The 23,563-nt window shown below is 43.0% G+C and overlaps 1 protein-coding gene across 1 annotated transcript in view; it reads left to right on the forward strand.

The window, feature by feature from the left end:
* Positions 1 to 12,177, forward strand: part of ACTN3 (actinin alpha 3) — a 133,806-nt gene extending 121,629 nt beyond the window's left edge. Inside the window, exons 9-21 of the mRNA XM_063945160.1 lie at positions 29 to 121; positions 2,210 to 2,440; positions 2,854 to 3,001; positions 4,151 to 4,301; positions 5,289 to 5,397; positions 5,507 to 5,647; positions 7,332 to 7,514; positions 7,624 to 7,758; positions 8,027 to 8,206; positions 9,227 to 9,373; positions 9,783 to 9,848; positions 10,241 to 10,399; positions 10,529 to 12,177. Coding sequence (XP_063801230.1) covers positions 29 to 121; positions 2,210 to 2,440; positions 2,854 to 3,001; positions 4,151 to 4,301; positions 5,289 to 5,397; positions 5,507 to 5,647; positions 7,332 to 7,514; positions 7,624 to 7,758; positions 8,027 to 8,206; positions 9,227 to 9,373; positions 9,783 to 9,848; positions 10,241 to 10,399; positions 10,529 to 10,687 — 1,902 coding nt within the window. The 3' untranslated portion in view covers positions 10,688 to 12,177. The remainder of the gene's footprint in view (positions 1 to 28; positions 122 to 2,209; positions 2,441 to 2,853; positions 3,002 to 4,150; positions 4,302 to 5,288; positions 5,398 to 5,506; positions 5,648 to 7,331; positions 7,515 to 7,623; positions 7,759 to 8,026; positions 8,207 to 9,226; positions 9,374 to 9,782; positions 9,849 to 10,240; positions 10,400 to 10,528) is intronic.
* The last annotated feature ends 11,386 nt before the right edge of the window (positions 12,178 to 23,563 follow it).

Genomic DNA, 23,563 nt, shown 5'->3' on the forward strand with positions numbered 1-23,563 from the left:
CTTCACTGAGATGTCTTTGTTTGTACAGGCTGAGACTGCAGCAAACAGGATCTGTAAGGTTCTCGCAGTGAACCAGGAGAATGAGAAGTTGATGGAAGAATATGAGAAGTTAGCAAGTGAGGTTAGTATGTGACGACACAGTGCTTCCATATAGTATATCTCATACTTGGTCTGATCTATCTACACTCCCAACATCTAGTATGGTTCTTGCATATCAACCACAAGCACAATACAATACAATACATTCTTCTTTTTCTTCTTCTTCTTCTTCTTCTTCTTCTTCTTCTTCTTCTTATTATTATTATTATTATTATTATTATTATTATTATTAATACTATCATCATTATCATCATCATATAACTTTTTTAATGAGCTAGAATGCTAATTTAATGGCTCAAAATAAATGGTCTCCATAAATCATTACTACAGTTTTAATAACCAGTAAAACCCAAAACGGAGATTACATTGAGGTCCATGTACTAAACGTAGATAAGGGAGCTAAACAAAAAAAAAAAACACAGAGAAAATCCCTGTAGATATCACTTCTTGATATGTACTAAAGGGATTTTATCAGTCTGCAGCCTGCTAGCGGTAAGTGATTTTCTCAGTCTGCAGCCTGCTAGCGGTAAGTTACTTTCTGACTCTGCAGCCTGCTAGCGGTAAGTGATTTTCTCGGTCTGCAGCCTGCTAATGGTAAGTGATTTTCTCACTCTGTAGCCTGCTAGTGGTAAATACAAGCCAGGTTATTGCACTGCCATAGTGACTTTGTCACCTCTAGCTGCTGATGACTGCTTCTCCTCACTGAAGAAGCAGGAAGTGAGCTCTGTCACTTTGGCTTAAAAATGTTTGTTTTCAAAAAATCTCTTCTGCAGCTGCACAGGTCAGGACACAGTATAGAGGTGAGAGTCCCCAGTGAGTGCAGTCACCACCATGGAGGTGATTTTTTGTTCACTCTCCTCATCTGGGCTATTTTTAGTAACAATTGCCATAGCCGCATCCTGCTATACACCAATAACAGGCAAAGCAGGAGCAGGTTAATCTCCATGATAACTGTATTTTTAGTACGTGGACCCCTCAATCTTTCTTTAGCATGAATCCTGAATTGTGTCACAGGATCGCACTTGGATTTTGTTATTTAGTTTTAAATATATACAATGGTGCAAGTATAAATATTTTCTTAGTGGTACTGAGTGCTGAAAAATGGGCGTGGTCCTGTGTTGTGATGGGGTGTGGCCACATGTCACTAGTGGGAGTGGCTACATGACACTAGCGGGATGCCCACATGACACAGCCCCTTTTCTTTGCACTCTGGAGGCAAGGCTAGAAATATATAGTAATGCATCCAGTATAATAGATATATATAATGATACCACCAGTACTGTATAATAGAAATATCTAGAAATGCCCCCAGTATAATAAATATAAATATTAATGCCCCCAATTTAATAACAAGATATAGTAATGCCTCCATTATAACTAGTGCTCCTGGTATAATAGAAATATATAGTATTGCCCTCATAATAATAGAAATATTTGGTAGTGTCCACATTATATTAGAAAGTAATTACCCCACACAGTGATGCCAGAGACATGCCCAGCAGCCCAGCCTGTGAAGAACAAAAGTCACTCCGTGCTGATGCGTCACATGATCCGAGTGAATGGAAACAGCTGCACTGCTGCTCCCAGCAAGGGATGCTGTGGAAAAGTGCACCCAGGTTCCTCTCTTTGCGCCAGCCACAGCCGCCAGAGGAGGAAGCGTGATGTGATGTCACAAAGTCACCCTCACGCTCCCAGTAACCCTGACAAAGTGGGAGGCTCCTTCATGCTGCCAAGCACCATGGTCTTGTTGCTTTATGGCGTATTATAATTGTGGTAATGGCGGTCACAGGAGCAAAGTGTGCGGCAGGTGTTACTGTGTACCCGCTACCAAATTCTGCACCCGCATACTTGCACCACTGAATAAATACTATATAGTTTATATTCTTTGAATATCTGTTGATGAAACATATTTATTATAAGTGCAAAGAAATTAGATATTTGCACAAACTAAGAGCAAAGCAGCATTATTTCAGTTTGTTAGTTGGTATTGCATTATAGCTTTGCACAAGCTAGACCTGTAATGATTTCCATTATACACTTAAACTGATTAATAAATAAGTACATATATTAAATTATATTAACTACAATAACCACTCACACTTATCCTAAGCTCCTAGAATGGATCCGCCGCACCATCCCCTGGCTGGAGAACAGGACCCCAGAGAAGAACATGAGCGCCATGCAGAAGAAATTAGAGGACTTTAGGGACTACAGGAGGGTTCACAAACCACCCCGTGTTCAGGAGAAGTGCCAGTTGGAAATCAATTTTAACACCCTTCAAACCAAGCTGAGGCTCAGCAACCGCCCTGCATTCATGCCATCTGAGGGCAAAATGGTTTCTGTAAGTATGGCAGCAGCAGATAAAGCATGGCTGTATAGAAAGTTACAACATATATAGTTCGGACTAGTTGATCAGCATATGGTAGCAAGGATACAACTAATATTATCTAATTAGGTAAAGAACAGATTTCTTGGTAAGAGGAATGATTTTATCATTATTGAATGTATGTTTAATGTAACAGAGCCTCCACCTGAAAGACTAGAATAAGAATGCACTGTTCACAAAGGATGCTCCCTAATGATTTCAGTTTTTAGCATTATAGTTTTTAGTTGCGTGTTCACATTATAGAGAATAGTGACTTAAATTCTATTCTGTGTAGAGGAAAGCAAAAGTGTAAATGGCTTCACTGTTCTTACAATTGTATTTCATATATATTTAACATTGGCTCATCATTCACACATATTTGTGTTTAGGATATTGCCAATGCATGGAAAGGTCTGGAGCAAGTAGAGAAAGGCTATGAAGAATGGCTTTTGCTGGAAATCAGGAGACTGGAGAGACTGGAGCACCTGGCAGAAAAGTTTAGGCAGAAGGCTACTCTACATGAGTCCTGGACTAGAGGTCGGTACAGAAGATTATGACTAACGCGTTTCATGAGTTTATTATGATAACCCTAAAAGCAGCACCAGATTTTTCTCTAGCCTGCTCTAAAATGTTCTTTTTTAAGAGGAAACAACTAATGTTGAAATGACTAAGAGTAACAACATAATTGTTGTTTTCATTATCAGAGGAACACATTACGTTTTCAACATAGTATAAATATTTATAACAGTTGCTCAGGTGATATAGCCCTGAATTAAAGGGAGCAGGAATAGGGATGTCTTCTGCACTAGCCAATTTTTATATATTTATTCATACAAGATCCCCATTTTTTATAATATAGAATAATTCTACATCTGTCAACAGGGGGTGCTGCCATAGACAATAAATGTAAAGAACAACAGTGTATAGAGAAGGATTGTCTCTTTGTTGGTGCACTGAAAAGAGAAAATTTATCTAAGATATAACTTTTAATGTTTCCAATTAAAATGCCTCACAATGTGAAAAAATGTTGGCAAAGATTATATGTTAAATAAAATACATATATCACAATTTTTTAAAATATGGTTCACTGTGTGTTGTCTCTTATTTTTTCACATCGTGAGGCATTTTAATTGAAAACATTAAAAGGTATATCCTTCTCTATACACTGTTGTTCAGGTGATATAGCCTGCAGGACAATGCTTAGAGATTAGTAGCATTTGTCACTCCTTTTGGATGCAGGTTTGTCATTTTTAATCATGTTGCAAAAATTAGTATATATACAGAACTCACAACTGTAGTGCTACATTTACATTACACTAAAATAAGTACTTGTATCAAACTATTGTTTAACCACTTAACTAATGATTTTTCCCTTCAAAACCGTTCATAATTTTTTTCATTTATTTAATATAGTTTAAATATTTAAATACTATATTATGCACATCTGCGGAACGGATCTACTTGTCAAAAACACAGTAGGTCGGTGCGGTCGCATGTGATCTGACCATGCCAGTTAAGTGGTTAATCATAATATAAAGTGACCTCAGCGATTTCATAAACAAGCCTATTCCATCTTTGACTGTCATCTTTGTTCAGTTGACCCAATAAGTACAACTGCTGTAGTAAAACAAACTAGAGTAGTGACGCCATTTTGTTTTCTAATCTCTGCACCTTTACACTGTGCAGGAAAGGAAGAATTGCTATCTCAGAGAGATTATGAATCCGCTTCTCTCATGGAGATCCGAGCATTGGTGCGCAAGCACGAAGCATTTGAGAGCGATTTGGCTGCTCACCAGGACCGTGTAGAGCAGATCGCTGCAATTGCTCAGGAACTGAAGTGAGTATGGGTCATTTACCGTGAATTACTTGCATTCCTTGTAGATATATATGGTGTGGGACTTTATATTACCGTAGAAAGGGCCTAATTTAGCTTGAGTTTTAGTTTTTCAAAAAATTGCAAAACCACAACTCGCTTCTCCAGCATGCAGGGGCCGCACAGCACAGGGCAAGGCTGCCCCGCATGCCGGGTTCTGCCCCCCCCCTCCCCCCCAGCTAACATGCGAGCGTGCTCGCATTATTAAGATTGCCCCCTGCCTACACAGCCTAGCTACGAAGGCAGTCGGAGCAGCCATCTTTTGGGTCGCTGCAGCTGCATGTGACGTCACACAGCCGCCTTGGCCCACCCTGCAAATGGTCCAAACACACCTGAATGCGCAAAAGTGCTGAAATTGCCAAATAGCAATTTCAGCACTTTTGCGTTTGACGCTGAATGGGACTCAAAAGTCAGATCATGGCTCTCATATAAATAGGTTTTCATTTAATGTATTTTTTATATATATATTTCTGCATGTACAAAATACATCAGAAACAATATTTATTTATTTATTAACAGTTTCTTATATAGCGCAGCACATTCCGTTGCACTTTACAATTAGAACAACAGTAATAGAACAAAACTGGGTAAAAACAGACAGACATAGAGGTAGGAAGGCCCTGCTCGCAAGCTTACACATAAAATAAAATTTTTATTAAAGAAAAATATTTTAACTGTATGGATATGTGTTCTGCACAACTAACCTTGTTTTATATATATACCAGCATCTATATAACTTGAATTCTTACTGAAGAAATAATAAATGATAAAACCACCCACAGACTTTTCTAGTGTAACAGGGCCTCTAGTGGCACAATGTGAATAATGGAATGATTTCTAGCTGAAGTAGCTGTCAGACATTAGATGTATAATGTCTGTATAGTGTTTGTTTAACCCAGGCACAAATGCTTTTCAGTTGCCTCTTTCCAGCTGTCTTTTCTATCTCACCAGTGAGCTGGACTACCATGATGCCGCTGCTGTGAATAGCCGCTGCCAGTCGATCTGCGACCAGTGGGACACCTTGGGCACCCTCACTCAGAAAAGGAGAGATGCTCTGGAGGTAAATGATGCAGACAAATACCACAGCAATGGTTTTCCCTGTAATACCATAAGTGAAAGGCTATAATACCAATAAAAATAATATATTAGTAAATGGTTTTATTTCACAGCGTGTAGAAAAGCTCCTGGAAACCATTGACCAGCTGTACCTGGAGTTTGCCAAGAGAGCAGCTCCATTCAATAACTGGATGGATGGAGCCACAGAGGATCTGCAGGACATGTTCATTGTACACAGCATTGAAGAGATTCAGGTGAATTGACCACAACTGAAGTCTTTGTCGCTCGGAATTGTGCCTTTGTCTTACTCTGTGGTTATTGCTATTACTTCATCACAATGTCCAACAAATGTTTATGTGTTTAGCTTAATGTGCCATCCTAGCTCATTGTCTCATTCACCTCATGTAACTGAATTGATTTGGTTATGGTAGGAGAATCTGTTCAAAGCTCCTTAGGCTACAAGCACATTTTGCCTTCTGTTGGGATTCACTCTGATGGCTTCCGACGGTTGCTAGATATTAAATCCACCAGCTGAATCAAGACAACTGCACTTATCATTGAATAAAATGAATTTGCACTACCTCAATGTGTATTTAAAACTACAGTAGAGAGATTAGAGAATATGTTCTCTACTGTAAATAAGAGAGAACATATTTACTAAAATAAGAGTTCACACACAGTATAGTAATACAGATACATTGATGCCCCAATAGATATACAGTAATATGCAGGAACTCAGGCTTTAATTACAGTAGTTTGACTTTATGGGGTTAATTACCTCATTTAAGAAATGGCAACCTCACTAGAAGTCACAATGCAGGATAATTAGTATATTATTTGTATAATGCATATATATCCTTGTTGAAAAGTGTAATACTCTTACTGAAGGTCTACTTGGAGATCTCATACTGGTGGTCAAGTAAAATGAACAAGGTGGTCAAGGCAGTCACTCAGGGGCCTCCACACACTGGGGACTACCAAACATAACTACATCACCAGAGTGATCATCATCACTGTGCCATATTTCTGTGTAGCATAATATGAATTGGAGGCAGTTAAGTGTATTTAACACATTTTGGTGCTGGGAGTATTTACATATTATTATATTGCCAGTTTTATTGGTGGAAGCTCCCACAAATTAATTGCGATGGGCCCCCTCAAACCTTAATACGGCATTGACAAAAGTACTAAAATATTTCTGTTAGTTCTTATTTTGCTCGTAAATGCATATTGCCAGGGATAACTGAATTCCTCTTACTACACTTTCACTGACATTGAATGCTGGGAAATTTGCAGTCACATGCAGACATGCAATCTTACTTTCACCTGAGAAACTCTTTGGGCAATATTCAATTGCTATATTGTGCCCGACCTTCCATGTAAAGTGATAGGAGATTGTGGGGCGATATTCAATAGATCCCTGTTCTCGTGCATAGATGCGTAAAGTGGCTAAACCCAACTAAACAAATGTGCGTAAACATGAAAAGTCCCGTTTAGGTGCCCAAACGGGTCACTTTTTGCACATTTCAGCTTTCCACCCCTGGGAGTAGTGAGCTGAAATGATGAGATCGTGCCCGTCGATAGAAACAATTGAATAGCTGTCGGCGTGCGCAAATGGGTGCTGGAGGGGAAGGAAATCATTGAATATTTCCCTTTATGTCTAGATAATTTTAGATGGAATGCAGTCAGGAAGTCATCAGTGACAATGTCGGCACCAAAAAAATAAACATCTGTCATGTCGACATGGCTAAAATGTCGACATTATAAACGTTGCCACTTGGAAAAAGTAAGCATTGTTTGCATTATGGTAAACATTAGGATTAGGATTAGATTGACATGAACAGACTTTACACCAGTGCTAACATGGTCACTGTTGACATTATGAACATGGCAACATGATGAGTAAAGATATTTTTATGTGATTTATTTGTATTACAGAGTCTTATTTCAGCACACGAGCAGTTCAAGGCCACCCTGCCTGAGGCTGACAAGGAAAAGATGTCAATTTTGGGCATCCAGGCTGAGATACAGAAAATTGCTCAGACCTATGGAATTAAGTTGTCTGGAATTAACCCATACACCAACCTCACCCACCTCGATATTGGCAATAAGTGGGAGACGGTGAGTGGATAGGGTACACAAAACTGATAGCTAGCACAAGCCCAGTGAAAAGGTTTGGAAAATGGAAATACAGCAGCTAATATACTCACTAGTTGTTCACATCCAACAGGTGAAACAACTGGTTCCCCACAGAGACCAAACCCTCCAGGAGGAGCTTGCCCGCCAACAGGCTAATGAACGTTTGCGTCGCCAATTTGCAGCACAAGCCAACGTCATTGGGCCCTGGATCCAGACCAAGATGGAGGTTGGTTCAGGAACATCCAGTCATTTATAGCGATATGCTAAGCCTTATGTGCTTTTCTTATCTGGATTCCTACACAACTCAATCATTCCGTCCGTCACATAACTACTATTGCCTCACATGTTGTATATCATAAAAGTAACCTAAGGAAGTATGAACATGCTGCATTCTTTGCAACTCTAAGTTCAAGTAAATCACAGGAGAAACCTTAGGAAACACTAAAACATCTTTTGTGGAAATATGGCTTCTGTGTTTATTTCCCCATGATTAGGAGATCGGTCGCCTATCTGTGGACATTAGCAGTTCTTTGGAAGACCAGATGAACCATCTCAAGCAATATGAACAGAATATCATCTCCTACAAGACCAACATTGATAAACTGGAGGGAGATCACCAACTCATCCAAGAATCTCTTATCTTCGACAACAAACACACAAGCTACAGTATGGAGGTGAGGAGCATGGGTCTTCATGCTGGAACTTGTAGATAGCAGATATAAAATATATTAGTTCACTCTGGATTTGGGGGTAAAGTGGATTCATACTGTATGTTTTCCACTGTTGCTTTAACTGCAGAGTAAATATCTGCACATATTATGCAAAATGCAATGCTGAGATCAGCAAATTGTTCTAAATAGTTCAGTAAGCCACATAAATGAGATTTCTTGTAAAGGGTGGGTCTGTTACACTAAATGTATAATGACTGTTGCCCAAAAATTACTGGCTACTTTCTGTGTGCTCATTCCATGCCAATTAGGTCTTTACTTCCCTAGAGGGAGCAGGGCACAACCGAGCAGGGATAGGCTTGGTGGTCAGTTTCCTTTCTTGCACACTGTCATGCAATAAGGATAGTATGGAGACTGTCATTACCGGCCCCAGCTGTGACCTCTGAATGCCATGTGGGCTCAGGTCTTGGAGCAGATTTCAGAGAGTAGAAAGGCAGATATTTTCATTGAAGTAGTCTGTGGAAAAAGGTCTAATGTGTGAGATGTTTGGTGTTATCAGTGGTGAAAGAGATACTATTTTGCAATTGCCCTTTAGTTATGTCACTGGCCAGCACTCATTAAATGTCTTGATCCAGGTATCACCACTACCAAAGTGCCCGGCAGTGAAATATATTGTTGAGTGTTTCTCCTTCTTTCTTCTGAAGCAAATCCCATTGATTGTAATAAGTGTCAATCAACCAGAACGTTACACTATTTCCAGTAGTTTATGGTCTGGGTTGTTGGAACTCTTGCTGAGCACTGGGTGTGGTTCAGGGCTGATACATAATGCAGTTTAATGCTCAGTGCACTTTCAGCATTGGTCACCAGTCAGCTTTGTCTGTTGCTCCCTTAATAGCTGGGTTCCATACATGACACCAATATAGGTATGAGTATTTGTAATGTCTACTGTATTTTGTGTATATAACCAGAGACTTCTGGCTTAATTAAAGGGAAATCATTTTACATTGTCATTTACCTTTCCTTTAGCATATCCGTGTGGGATGGGAGCAGCTCCTCACTACAATCGCTAGGACCATCAATGAGGTTGAGAACCAGATTCTGACTCGTGATGCTAAGGGCATCAGCCAGGAACAGATGAATGAGTTCCGTGCATCATTCAACCACTTTGATAGGGTAAGCCTGTTGCTCACCAACAAGCTAAACTGACAATACTAAAATAATATGTATTTACATTATAGCTTTTAACTTTTATAAAAGTTTTAAAGAAACAATACACAGTACGTCATCATATAGAACAATGCCATTTTTTTCTATAATTTTAGCTTTAGTATTTTTCATTTATTACAGCCTTTATATCCAAATCAAAATCCCTTTAAGTCTTTATACACAGTAACTTACTATAACGTCATGTTTAACATAAATGTGCTCAAATTTTCTTTAGAAACATACATACAAAATAAAATAAATGAACAATCAAATGAATAAATATTAAAGCCATCTGACACTGTATGAGTATCGGCAAAACCAGTTTTATAGTCTCCATCTTTGCTAAATAAGAACTTGTATATAATTTTGTCTACAGAAGAGAAATGGCATGATGGATCCTGATGACTTCCGTGCTTGCCTGATTTCCATGGGATATGATCTGGTAAGACTATAAACCTTTTCCTAAAGCAGCTTCCTATTTTATTGTTGTTTTTTAAAGTTTCAGGTTTATCAAAGAGTAAAACTTGCTAAATTATTTATCTCTAAGCTAACAATTGTTTTTCAGCTGATTATTATGTACAATTTATGGTGCTTATAGGCAATGTTTATGGTCATTTTTCGATAAAGTGGTTCAAAAATGCAACTTGGCTAAATATTAGACATTTGGTTGACTCTTGATTTGATCATCTCAATCATTAAGGAAGGTATAACAATTATGAAGTCAATATTCATTTTTACAGCTATGTTAATTTATTTTGAGCTTCTCTTGTTTTTGTTAGTTTTTTATTTATAATTATTCTAATATCTCAAGGCCATGGTTTCTTCTCTTCTTAGGGTGAAGTCGAGTTTGCTCGCATCATGACTTTGGTGGATTCTAACAACACAGGAGTTGTGACCTTCCAGGCCTTCATTGACTTTATGACTCGGGAGACAGCAGAAACCGACACTGCTGAACAAGTTATGGCTTCATTCAAGATTTTGGCATCAGACAAGGTAAGTGGAAAAGCCTACCTGGAAGAAGTTGGCATGTTTCAGTAGTAGATACTGTGTAGTGCAAACACGCAAATATCAAAAATAATGGTCTTGGCTCTAGTCTACTCACCTGTTTTCATTATTTTGCAGAGCTACATCACTGTTGAAGAACTCCGCAGAGAACTGCCTCCAGAACAGGCCGAATATTGCATCACCCGTATGACAAAATACACCGGTGCAGATACCATTTCAGGAGCTCTGGATTATTTGTCCTTCTCCAGTGCTCTTTATGGAGAAAGTGATCTGTAAAAAAACACCTTCCCCCCACTTCCCTTGACTATTCCCCTTCCCTATACCTCAGAATTTTACCCCAAGGACAAAAATGACCTTCTTAAAGTGTAGCAAAGTGCCAAATAAAATGTATATATACACTTTGTTGAACACAAATAGTTGAAAAGTACATACCAACATATAGCTTGAGTTCAAACATCATTGTCTATTTGTAAAGGCACCGCAAACTCTGCATCACCGGACAGTGGGTTAAAGAAACTATACATAAGAACAAGTCATACACATAAAACAGAACAAGTACATAAGATGTTGAAGAAGAAGGTAGGGATGTGAGACAGAAAGTAGAGAGGACCCTGTTAGTGAGAGCAATGTTCTCATCATATAATGTTATTTATTGTATAAGATTTCATTTTTCGGTATTTATTTTCATTATTATTGATCTTCAAATCATTAATCTACAGTAACAGTACAGTACCCTGTATATGAAATTTCAAAAGAAGCCCCCAAGTTGGATCCACTTCCCAGTGTTTTATTCAATGTTCTGGATGTTACAAGGAAATAATGCAAATTGGATTTATTAGTTCACCTATTGACAAAATGCATCAGATTTTATTTACATGTAACATGTTGTATGAAGAGTCAATTGTCATGGATGTGTGACAATACCTGCAAGTATTTCTCTGTCACCGAATTCATTACAGCATTCTGCCGAGTGGGCACTATATTGAATGGGAAAAGCTTTTAAGTTACATCAGGAAGAAATACATTGGCGTGAAGGTTTAGTATCTCTAAAGGGCCCTACACATTGGCCGATCCGCCGCCGAGCTGCCCGACGGCGGATACGGCCGACGGGCGACCCGGCGGCGGAGGGTCAGTGACGGGGGGAGTGAAGTTTCTTCACTCCCCCCCGTCACCCGGCTGCATTGAAGTGCAGGCAAATATGGACAAGATCGTCCATATTGGCCTGCATGTACAGCCGACGGGGGACACCAGCGATTAACGAGCGAGGGGCCACGCATTGTTCATCGCTGGAGCCTCCACACTCAAAGATATGAACGGTATCTCGTTGATTTATGAACGAGATCGTTCATATCTTTGACAAATGTCAGCTAGTGTGTAGGGCCTATAAGTTCTGTGAATGCTGCAAAGCCCACAAGTGTATATATACATTTTGTACTAATTATTGATGTATTTCCATGAACTTAGAATTTGAAGCTGAGCTTTCCAGGCATATAGCATAAAGTATTATTTTTTAACATGCAGATCCCTTAGTGCATCAAAAGGTCATTTAAAATGGTAAAAAGAGTGGGAATGAGTATAGGATGACATGATTATCGAGCCGTCAGTGAACCAAAATCTGTCAGTAAAGTACCTATTTAACTCCGTGTGGTGTGGTAATGGTTCAAGAATGATTTTGTAAAGCATAAAATTGTGAACCCATTTCTCAGGCCTACTCCCAGGAAAAGTCCTCTGGTGATGAGAGGAAATAAATGTGAATATTTAATGGATGTATTGTTGTTTTGTTCTGTTCAACAGTTTAAGGACTTACACACACAACTTGCAATAAACAAAGCTATAGGCCAGGGTCATAGCCAGAACTTTGAGGGCCCCATAGCAATATTTAAAAGGGGCCCCCATCCCAATTCTTCTAGAAAGATACTTCTCTGCAGCAGTTGTTAATTTTATGCCCTATAATAGTGTCCTAGTTCATTTTCTGAACCATACTAGAGCCTTATTTAATGTTATGCCCCATAGTAGTGCCCTAGTTTCTTTTATGAATCGCAGAAGTGCTTAAGTTCACCCTATGTCACATTTCAGAGCTGCCAGTACACCTTATGCCACACAGTACCCCCAATTCACATTATGATATATAGTGTTCCCCATTCATATTGTGCCTCATTACAGTGACCCGTTTCATATTATATAACACGAAAATGCCCTCCAGTTCATTTTATATCACACTACAATGAGTAGGTCCGGGGGCATACCTAAAAATGTATATAACACATGTAACTTTGACAGGGAAGGTGGGCCCCTCTCAGCTCTGGGCCCCATAGCAGCTGCACTGCCTGCACCTATGGTAGCTACGCCCTTGCTAGAGGCATATTCTGTATGTGATTAAGCACATGAATAGACATGATAATAGGAAACTTGCATATTGACATTCATTGAACTTATGATTTTAATAGATCAACATTTGCAAGAATAAGTTAGTTCTAGTTAAAAAGCAAAATAAATATATGTATTGGTAAAGCTGGTACATAGAAGCTGAATCAGAGATGGTTGGTAATTAGCCGGGATCAAGGATGCTCTCTTAGTAGTGGCTGTGGAACACGGAAATGCTGATCTCAGCCTTCCCTTTGTGCTCCATCATGTGATGGAGTGTGTGAGCGCTGAGACTTCCACTCTCTGTGGTCTGTGCAGTTGCAATGGAGAGTGTAAACACTCCAACATCAATGCAACATCAGTCGCACCGTCCTCATTTGCAGAAGCCTATGGTCTACTCTAGCTACTCTCATGAAATTCAACTAAACATGGCCTCTGAAGGATTTGTGATTGGGAAAGCAGCAGCGTTCCCATACACACCCTTGTCACACCCATGAAGTGCTCACTTGATGTCACCTCCTAGTCTCCACCCTAAAATGCCCAAGGATCGCAAACCCTTTCACAGTGTTAGCGATGCTGTATCAAGTTGTGTTCGCCATCGGATACTTAGTTTTGTGTGTGCACTGTAGGGGCTTCCAGGCAGAGGCGTCACCAAGTGTGGTGACACCTGGTGTGCACCCTTTATATGCCAGCGCACAGGAGGCGCGCTCGTGGCAAAAAGGGGGCATGGCCGCAAAGAAAGGGGGCGTGGCCTCACGGATCATCACTCGTGGGGCGTGCCCAGAATCTCCGGAGATGTTGGGCTGCCCCCGGAGACTGTCTGCAGCGCTGTCGGCTCCTCTGTTATGACAGGAGCCAGGTGCTGTAGCAGAATTTCACACTGCAGCACCTGGCTCCTATCACTGCGGAGGAACCCACAGATTGGTGTCACCCCTTCTAGGCGTCACACCCGGGTGTGGGCCACGCCCCCCGCACCCACCTTGTGACGCCACTGCTTCCAGGACTTTTGCGCATGTGCAGCAGTAAAAAGTTGCTCAACTGTGGGAACATCGCCACGTGTCTGTCTCTGAAAGAGGCCCATTGCGCACATTATGAGACTGTGTTCTAATAAGACAACTAAAGTAAAAATTAATAAGACGGTGGTATTTACCGCTACCCTTCTACCCGTTATTAAGTGAAAAAAAGTTATATACTATGCCCCTGCATTTTATTATAAAACACAGATCACACATCAATCACAACTAGTTCACAGCCCCTTATGTCTATATTTTAAAATGCAATGCACCTTAAATACTCTTTATATATCTTCCCGTTCTTTATAAATTGCAATGTATTCATTGTAGCAAATGCAGAGCACTAGGACAAATGCTGTCCTACCAGTAACTATGTAGCTCCCTATGTTAGAAAACACATTGCAATTACATTTAAATGAGAGAAAGTAAGAGAAAAGAAATCTGAACTGTTGATAATTTCAAAACGACACGCACACATTGCTGAAAAGTAAACACATTGGCAGCGAAGGATGAATAAAATGTTCTAAATAAAAAAAATGTCTCTGAAATGTATTTATTTTATGTTAGCAACATTTTACGTTATACTGGTGCTAACCCAAACACATGCAACTTTATATTTAATCTGCTAAGGGTTAATAGATTAGGGCATTGGTTACAAACTTTTCGGCCTTTGGTGTCCCTGAATGGTTCTAACCAGGGCCGGTTCTAGACCTTGTGGCACCCAGGACGGAAGTTTCCTTTGGCGCCCCCACCCCCACCCCACACACATACACAGACAAAACAGGGTTAGTGCACGCCAAGGGCGGGCGTAAAATATAGGGACGTGGCTTCATAGGGAAGGGGCGTGGCCCATGTAGTTGTGCCTCCTGTAGATTTGCCCCAGTAGATGTGCCCCCAGTAGTTATGCCCCCAGTAGATGTGCCCCAAGTAGATATACTCCTGTAGTTATGCCCCCTTAGATATTCCCCCAGTAGAGATGCCCCTGCAGATTTGCACCCATTAGATGTGCACCCAGTAGAGATGCCCTGTAGTTATGCCCTCTTAGCTGTGCCCCCAGTAGAGATGCCCCCGGTAGATTTGCTCCCATTAGATGTGCCCCCAGTAGAGATGCCCCTGTAGTTATGCCCCCTTAGATGTGCTCCCATTAGATGTGCCCCCAGTAGAGATGCCCCTGTAGTTATGCCCCCTTAGATGTGCTCCCAGTAGAGATGCCCCCATTAGATGTGCTGACAGTAGAGATGCCCCCTTGTAGCGCCGCTTACAAACATTAAAAACTAAAAAAAAAAACAATACTCACCAGCCACGTTCCTGCTTCCCGACCGCTGCTGCCACTGCTGCTCCGTCTCTGGCCGCCGCTGGATCCTCTCTATGGGAGAGACGTCATGACGTCTCTCCTATAGCAGCGCCGCACAGACAGTAGAGGTCAATTATGACCTTTAGTGTCTGTCTGAAAATGGAGCTGGCTGCACTGGGCGAACACACTGCCCATGTCGCTTGCTGCAGCCGGGGTGCGGTTGGGCGGCGGGCGCCTTCGGGGTGACTGCGTCCGCACCCGTGGGCCGCAGCACCCCGGGCACCCGCCCTGCTCGCCCATGCCTAGATCCGCTCCTGGTTCTAATGCATACTAAAATATTAGCATGCATACTAAAGATTAGTATGCATCAAGTAGCAGGGGAAATATTTACATTGTTTTTGATATTTTAATGGATAATTGACATCCTACTGGGCTGATGCAGAGTTAAACGCATAATTGCTCTTTCATTACCGTCGCGGAACTAAGGGCCTAATTCAGATGTGGTTGGAGGTTCTATCACTGAGGATTACTTGGAAGCAGCAGTGATAGCGCTGCATGGTGATGCAGCAGGAGGCGTCTATTACAAGCAGAGGCCTCCTGCTGTAGTAGTGATCCGACCCGCATACTCAGACGCAGCATAGGATCACACAGTAACCTATGGTGCTGCACATGCCGCCTGTCGCAGAGGCCAGGAAAGCTCCGTCCTACAACAGAGATCCCTTACCTCTTCCCACCCCCTAAATAGCGGTGATGACCTCCATTTGTGCAAATCAGTGACAGTCTGCTGCTGTCCTGCTTCCGATGTCGCAGGACCCATTCACACACATGCAGAACCGGTCCTGCACATGTGTAAAGTTCGAACATCAGTACTTTGATGATAGCGCTCTAACAACCGCAACCTGAATGACCCCTTAAATGTACATGTCTGCCCAGAGGCGGAACTACTGCCAGTGCAACCAGTGCGTTGCACTGGGGCCCGCCACTGTCCAGGGGCCCAAAGCATGTAATGAGTCAAACTGACTCATTACATGCCGCTGTGTGCTGCGGGCAACCGCTGCCCGCAGCACACAGCCGCCCAGACAGAGAGGAGAGGAGCGCAGCGGTACAGGGGGAAGGAGGAGGAGGGAGGTGGAGGAGGGAGCCGCAGCAGCGCTTTGCTACTGGTTGAGGCGCTGCTGCTGCTGTCCCTCTGCTTCACTATAGGCTGTCTTCCGAGAACAGCCTATAGTGAAGCAGAGGGACAGCAGCAGCAGCGCCTCCACCAATAACACAGCGCTGCTGCGGCACCCTCCTCCACCTCCCTCCTCCTCCTTCTCTCCTGCCCGGTAATCGTGATCTGCCAAAAGCTGCACGAGGAGCCTGAGCCAGCGGAGAGGGTAAGTATAATTCTTTCTTTCTTTCTTTCTGTCTTTCTTTCTTTCCATGTGCAAAAAGGGGGACTGTCTGCCGCAATGTGTAAAAAGGGGGAATCTGCCTGCCGTAATGTGTAATAAGGAGGAATCTTTGCCGCAATGTGTAAAAAGGGGGAATCTGCCTGCCGCAATGTGTAAAAAGGGGGAATCTGCCTGATGTAATGTGTAAAAAGGGGGAATCTGCCTGACGTAATGTGTAAAAAGGGGGAATCTGCCTGCTGCAATGTGTTAAAAGGGGGAACCTGCCTGCCGTAATGTGTAAAAAGGGGGAATCTTTGCCGCAATATGTAAAAAGGGGTTATCTGCCTGACGTAATGTGTAAAAAGGGTGAATCTGCCTGACGTGTAAAAAGGGTGAATCTTTGCCGCAATGTGTAAAAAGGGGGAATCTGCCTGCTGCAATGTGTAAAAAGGGGGAATCTGCCTGACGTGATGTGTAAAAAGGGGGAATCTGCCTGACGTGATGTGTAAAAAGGGGGAATCTGCCTGACGTGATGTGTAAAAAGGGGGAATCTGCCTGACGTGATGTGTAAAAAGGGGGAATCTGTCTGCCGTGATGTGTAAAAAGTGGACGCTGTCTACCGCAATGTGTAAAAAGGGGGAATCTGCCTGCCGTAATATGTAAAAAGGGGGACGCTGTCTACCGTAATGTGTAACAAGGGCACGCTGTCTGCCGTAATGTGTAAAAAGGGGACGCCAGTGGCAAACGCAGGATTTCTAAAGGGGGGTTTCCAAATGTAATCCACAGTCTACCACTCTGCAGAACATGGAATACAGTATTAAATTAATATTAACACTATAGACGGTCTATAGTACAGACTGTATCAAACATTAAAATAATATAAATAAGATAAGTAGAGATGAGCGGGTTCGGTTCCTCGGAATCCGAACCCGCCCGAACTTCAGTTTTTTTTACACGGGTCCGAGCGACTCGGATCTTCCCGCCTTGCTCGGTTAACCCGAGCGCGCCCGAACGTCATCATCACGCTGTCGGATTCTCGCGAGGCTCGGATTCTATCGCGAGACTCGGATTCTATATAAGGAGCCGCGCGTCGCCGCCATTTTCACACGTGCATTGAGATTCATAGGGAGAGGACGTGGCTGGTGTCCTCTCCGTTTATAGAGATTCGAGAAGAGAGTGAGACAGAGAGAGACACAGTAGTAATTTTGGGGAGCATTAGGAGGAGTACTACTACTACTAGTACTTGCTGAAGTGATAGAGATAGTGTGACTGTATTATCTGACTTGTGGGGGAGACACTGACAGTGGGGAGCAGTTAGAGTCTGAGAGCAGGACTCAGGACTCAGGAGTACATATAACGTACAGTGCACACTTTTGCTGCCAAAGTGCCACACTGCCATTGTTTGTGACCACACTGACCACCAGTATAATATATATTGTGATTGTCTGCTTAGGACTCAGGAGTACTACTTGCAAGTTGCTGATAGTGTGACCAGTGACCTGACCACCAGTTTAATAATCACCACCAGTTTATGAGTTTAATATATATATATATATATATATATATAATTGTATATAATATATATATAATATTGTATACCACCTAGCACCTACCCATGTTTTTTTCTTTTTTTCTTTCTTCTTTATACATACTACTATAGTAGCTTACTGTAGCAGTCTGCGGTGCTGCTGAGCTGACAGTGTCCAGCAGGTCCGTCATCAGTCATTACATAATAAATATATATACCTGTCCGGCTGCAGTACTAGTGATATTATATAATTATATATATATATATATATTGATTTCATCTCATTATCATCCAGTCTATATTATCAGCAGACACAGTACGTTAGTCCACGGCTGTAGCTACCTCTGTGTCGGCACTCGGCAGTCCATCCATAATTGTATACCACCTACCCGTGGTTTTTTTTTTTTCTTTCTTCTTTATACATACTACTATAGTAGCTTACTGTAGCAGTCTGCGGTGCTGCTGAGCTGACAGTGTCCAGCAGGTCCGTCATCAGTCATTACATAATAAATATATATACCTGTCCGGCTGCAGTACTAGTGATATTATATATACATATATATTGATTTCATCTCATTATCATCCAGTCTATATTATCAGCAGACACAGTACGTTAGTCCACGGCTGTAGCTACCTCTGTGTCGGCACTCGGCAGTCCATCCATAATTGTATACCACCTACCCGTGGTTTTTTCTTTTTCTTTCTTCTTTATACATACTACTATAGTAGCTTACTGTAGCAGTCTGCGGTGCTGCTGAGCTGACAGTGTCCAGCAGGTCCGTCATCAGTCATTACATAATAAATATATATACCTGTCCGGCTGCAGTACTAGTGATATTATATATACATATATATAGAGATGAGCGCCTGAAATTTTTCGGGTTTTGTGTTTTGGTTTTGGGTTCGGTTCCGCGGCCGTGTTTTGGGTTCGAACGCGTTTTGGCAAAACCTCACCGAATTTTTTTTGTCGGATTCGGGTGTGTTTTGGATTCGGGTGTTTTTTTCAAAAAACACTAAAAAACAGCTTAAATCATAGAATTTGGGGGTCATTTTGATCCCAAAGTATTATTAACCTCAAAAACCATAATTTACACTCATTTTCAGTCTATTCTGAATACCTCACACCTCACAATATTATTTTTAGTCCTAAAATTTGCACCGAGGTCGCTGTGTGAGTAAGATAAGCGACCCTAGTGGCCGACACAAACACCGGGCCCATCTAGGAGTGGCACTGCAGTGTCACGCAGGATGTCCCTTCCAAAAAACCCTCCCCAAACAGCACATGACGCAAAGAAAAAAAGAGGCGCAATGAGGTAGCTGTGTGAGTAAGATTAGCGACCCTAGTGGCCGACACAAACACCGGGCCCATCTAGGAGTGGCACTGCAGTGTCACGCAGGATGGCCCTTCCAAAAAACCCTCCCCAAACAGCACATGACGCAAAGAAAAAAAGAGGCGCAATGAGGTAGCTGTGTGAGTAAGATTAGCGACCCTAGTGGCCGACACAAACACCGGGCCCATCTAGGAGTGGCACTGCAGTGTCACGCAGGATGTCCCTTCCAAAAAACCCTCCCCAAATAGCACATGACGCAAAGAAAAAAAGAGGCGCAATGAGGTAGCTGACTGTGTGAGTAAGATTAGCGACCCTAGTGGCCGACACAAACACCGGGCCCATCTAGGAGTGGCACTGCAGTGTCACGCAGGATGTCCCTTCCAAAAAACCCTCCCCAATCAGCACATGATGCAAAGAAAAAGAAAAGAAAAAAGAGGTGCAAGATGGAATTGTCCTTGGGCCCTCCCACCCACCCTTATGTTGTATAAACAAAACAGGACATGCACACTTTAACCAACCCATCATTTCAGTGACAGGGTCTGCCACACGACTGTGACTGATATGACGGGTTGGTTTGGACCCCCCCCAAAAAAGAAGCAATTAATCTCTCCTTGCACAAACTGGCTCTACAGAGGCAAGATGTCCACCTCATCTTCACCCTCCGATATATCACCGTGTACATCCCCCTCCTCACAGATTATCAATTCGTCCCCACTGGAATCCACCATCTCAGCTCCCTGTGTACTTTGTGGAGGCAATTGCTGCTGGTCAATGTCTCCGCGGAGGAATTGATTATAATTCATTTTAATGAACATCATCTTCTCCACATTTTCTGGATGTAACCTCGTACGCCGATTGCTGACAAGGTGAGCGGCGGCACTAAACACTCTTTCGGAGTACACACTTGTGGGAGGGCAACTTAGGTAGAATAAAGCCAGTTTGTGCAAGGGCCTCCAAATTGCCTCTTTTTCCTGCCAGTATAAGTACGGACTGTGTGACGTGCCTACTTGGATGCGGTCACTCATATAATCCTCCACCATTCTATCAATGTTGAGAGAATCATATGCAGTGACAGTAGACGACATGTCCGTAATCGTTGTCAGGTCCTTCAGTCCGGACCAGATGTCAGCATCAGCAGTCGCTCCAGACTGCCCTGCATCACCGCCAGCGGGTGGGCTCGGAATTCTGAGCCTTTTCCTCGCACCCCCAGTTGCGGGAGAATGTGAAGGAGGAGATGTTGACAGGTCGCGTTCCGCTTGACTTGACAATTTTGTCACCAGCAGGTCTTTCAACCCCAGCAGACTTGTGTCTGCCGGAAAGAGAGATCCAAGGTAGGCTTTAAATCTAGGATCGAGCACGGTGGCCAAAATGTAGTGCTCTGATTTCAACAGATTGACCACCCGTGAATCCTTGTTAAGCGAATTAAGGGCTGCATCCACAAGTCCCACATGCCTAGCGGAATCGCTCCCTTTTAGCTCCTTCTTCAATGCCTCCAGCTTCTTCTGCAAAAGCCTGATGAGGGGAATGACCTGACTCAGGCTGGCAGTGTCTGAACTGACTTCACGTGTGGCAAGTTCAAAGGGCATCAGAACCTTGCACAACGTTGAAATCATTCTCCACTGCACTTGAGACAGGTGCATTCCACCTCCTATATCGTGCTCAATTGTATAGGCTTGAATGGCCTTTTGCTGCTCCTCCAACCTCTGAAGCATATAGAGGGTTGAATTCCACCTCGTTACCACTTCTTGCTTCAGATGATGGCAGGGCAGGTTCAGTAGTTTTTGGTGGTGCTCCAGTCTTCTGTACGTGGTGCCTGTACGCCGAAAGTGTCCCGCAATTTTTCTGGCCACCGACAGCATCTCTTGCACGCCCCTGTCGTTTTTTAAAAAATTCTGCACCACCAAATTCAAGGTATGTGCAAAACATGGGACGTGCTGGAATTTGCCCATATTTAATGCACACACAATATTGCTGGCGTTGTCCGATGCCACAAATCCACAGGAGAGTCCAATTGGGGTAAGCCATTCCGCGATGATCTTCCTCAGTTGCCGTAAGAGGTTTTCAGCTGTGTGCGTATTCTGGAAACCGGTGATACAAAGCGTAGCCTGCCTAGGAAAGAGTTGGCGTTTGCGAGATGCTGCTACTGGTGCCGCCGCTGCTGTTCTTGCGGCGGGAGTCCATACATCTACCCAGTGGGCTGTCAAAGTCATATAGTCCTGACCCTGCCCTGCTCCACTTGTCCACATGTCCGTGGTTAAGTGGACATTGGGTACAGCTGCATTTTTTAGGACACTGGTGACTCTTTTTCTGAGGTCTGTGTACATTTTCGGTATCGCCTGCCTAGAGAAATGGAACCTAGATGGTATTTGGTACCGGGGACACAGTACCTCCAACAAGTCTCTAGTTGGCTCTGCAGTAATGATGGATACCGGAACCACGTTTCTCACCACCCAGGATGCCAAGGCCTCAGTTATCCGCTTTGCAGTAGGATGACTGCTGTGATATTTCATCTTCCTCGCAAAGGACTGTTGAACAGTCAATTGCTTACTGGAAGTAGTACAAGTGGGCTTACGACTTCCCCTCTGGGATGACCATCGACTCCCAGCGGCAACAACAGCAGCGCCAGCAGCAGTAGGCGTTACACGCAAGGATGCATCGGAGGAATCCCAGGCAGGAGAGGACTCGTCAGAATTGCCAGTGACATGGCCTGCAGGACTATTGGCATTCCTGGGGAAGGAGGAAATTGACACTGAGGGAGTTGGTGGGGTGGTTTGCGTGAGCTTGGTTACAAGAGGAAGGGATTTACTGGTCAGTGGACTGCTTCCGCTGTCACCCAAAGTTTTTGAACTTGTCACTGACTTATTATGAATGCGCTGCAGGTGACGTATAAGGGAGGATGTTCCGAGGTGGTTAACGTCCTTACCCCTACTTATTACAGCTTGACAAAGGGAACACACGGCTTGACACCTGTTGTCCGCATTTCTGTTGAAATACTTCCACACCGAAGAGCTGATTTTTTTTGGTATTTTCACCAGGCATGTCAATGGCCATATTCCTCCCACGGACAACAGGTGTCTCCCCGGGTGCCTGACTTAAACAAACCACCTCACCATCAGAATCCTCCTGGTCAATCCCATATCCTCCTCATCCTGGTGTACTTCAACACTGACATCTTCAATCTGACTATCAGGAACTGGACTGCGGGTGCTCCTTCCAGCACTTGCAGGGGGCGTGCAAATGGTGGAAGGCGCATGCTCTTCACGTCCAGTGTTGGGAAGGTCAGGCATCGCAACCGACACAATTGGACTCTCCTTGTGGATTTGGGATTTCGAAGAATGCACAGTTCTTTGCTGTGCTGCTTTTGCCAGCTTGAGTCTTTTCATTTTTCTAGCGAGAGGCTGAGTGCTTCCATCCTCATGTGAAGCTGAACCACTAGCCATGAACATAGGCCAGGGCCTCAGCCGTTCCTTGCCACTCCGTGTGGTAAATGGCATATTGGCAAGTTTACGCTTCTCCTCCGACAATTTTATTTTAGGTTTTGGAGTCCTTTTTTTTCTGATATTTGGTGTTTTGGATTTGACATGCTCTGTACTATGACATTGGGCATCGGCCTTGGCAGACGACGTTGCTGGCATTTCATCGTCTCGGCCATGACTAGTGGCAGCAGCTTCAGCACGAGGTGGAAGTGGATCTTGATCTTTCCCTAATTTTGGAACCTCAACATTTTTGTTCTCCATATTTTAATAGGCACAACTAAAAGGCACCTCAGGTAAACAATGGAGATGGATACTAGTATACAATTATGGACTGCCTGCCGAGTGCAGACACAGAGGTAGCCACAGCCGTGAACTACCGTACTGTACTGTGTCTGCAGCTAATATAGACTGGTTGATAAAGAGAAGATGTCTATGTAACTATGTATGTATAAAGAAGACTGAAAAAAATCCACGGTTAGGTGGTATACAATTATGGACGGACTGCCTGCCGAGTGCAGACACAGAGGTAGCCACAGCCGTGAACTACCGTACTGTACTGTGTCTGCAGCTAATATAGACTGGTTGATAAAGAGAAGATGTCTATGTAACTATGTATGTATAAAGAAGAATGAAAAAAATCCACGGTTAGGTGGTATTACAATTATGGACGGACTGCCTGCCGAGTGCAGAGACACAGAGGTAGCCACAGCCGTGAACTACCGTACTGTGTCTGCTGCGACTGGATGATAAATGATATAAAAAATATATATATA

The sequence above is a fragment of the Pseudophryne corroboree genome, chromosome 11 (genome assembly GCF_028390025.1).
Source record: "Pseudophryne corroboree isolate aPseCor3 chromosome 11, aPseCor3.hap2, whole genome shotgun sequence".
Classification (NCBI taxonomy): domain Eukaryota; kingdom Metazoa; phylum Chordata; class Amphibia; order Anura; family Myobatrachidae; genus Pseudophryne; species Pseudophryne corroboree.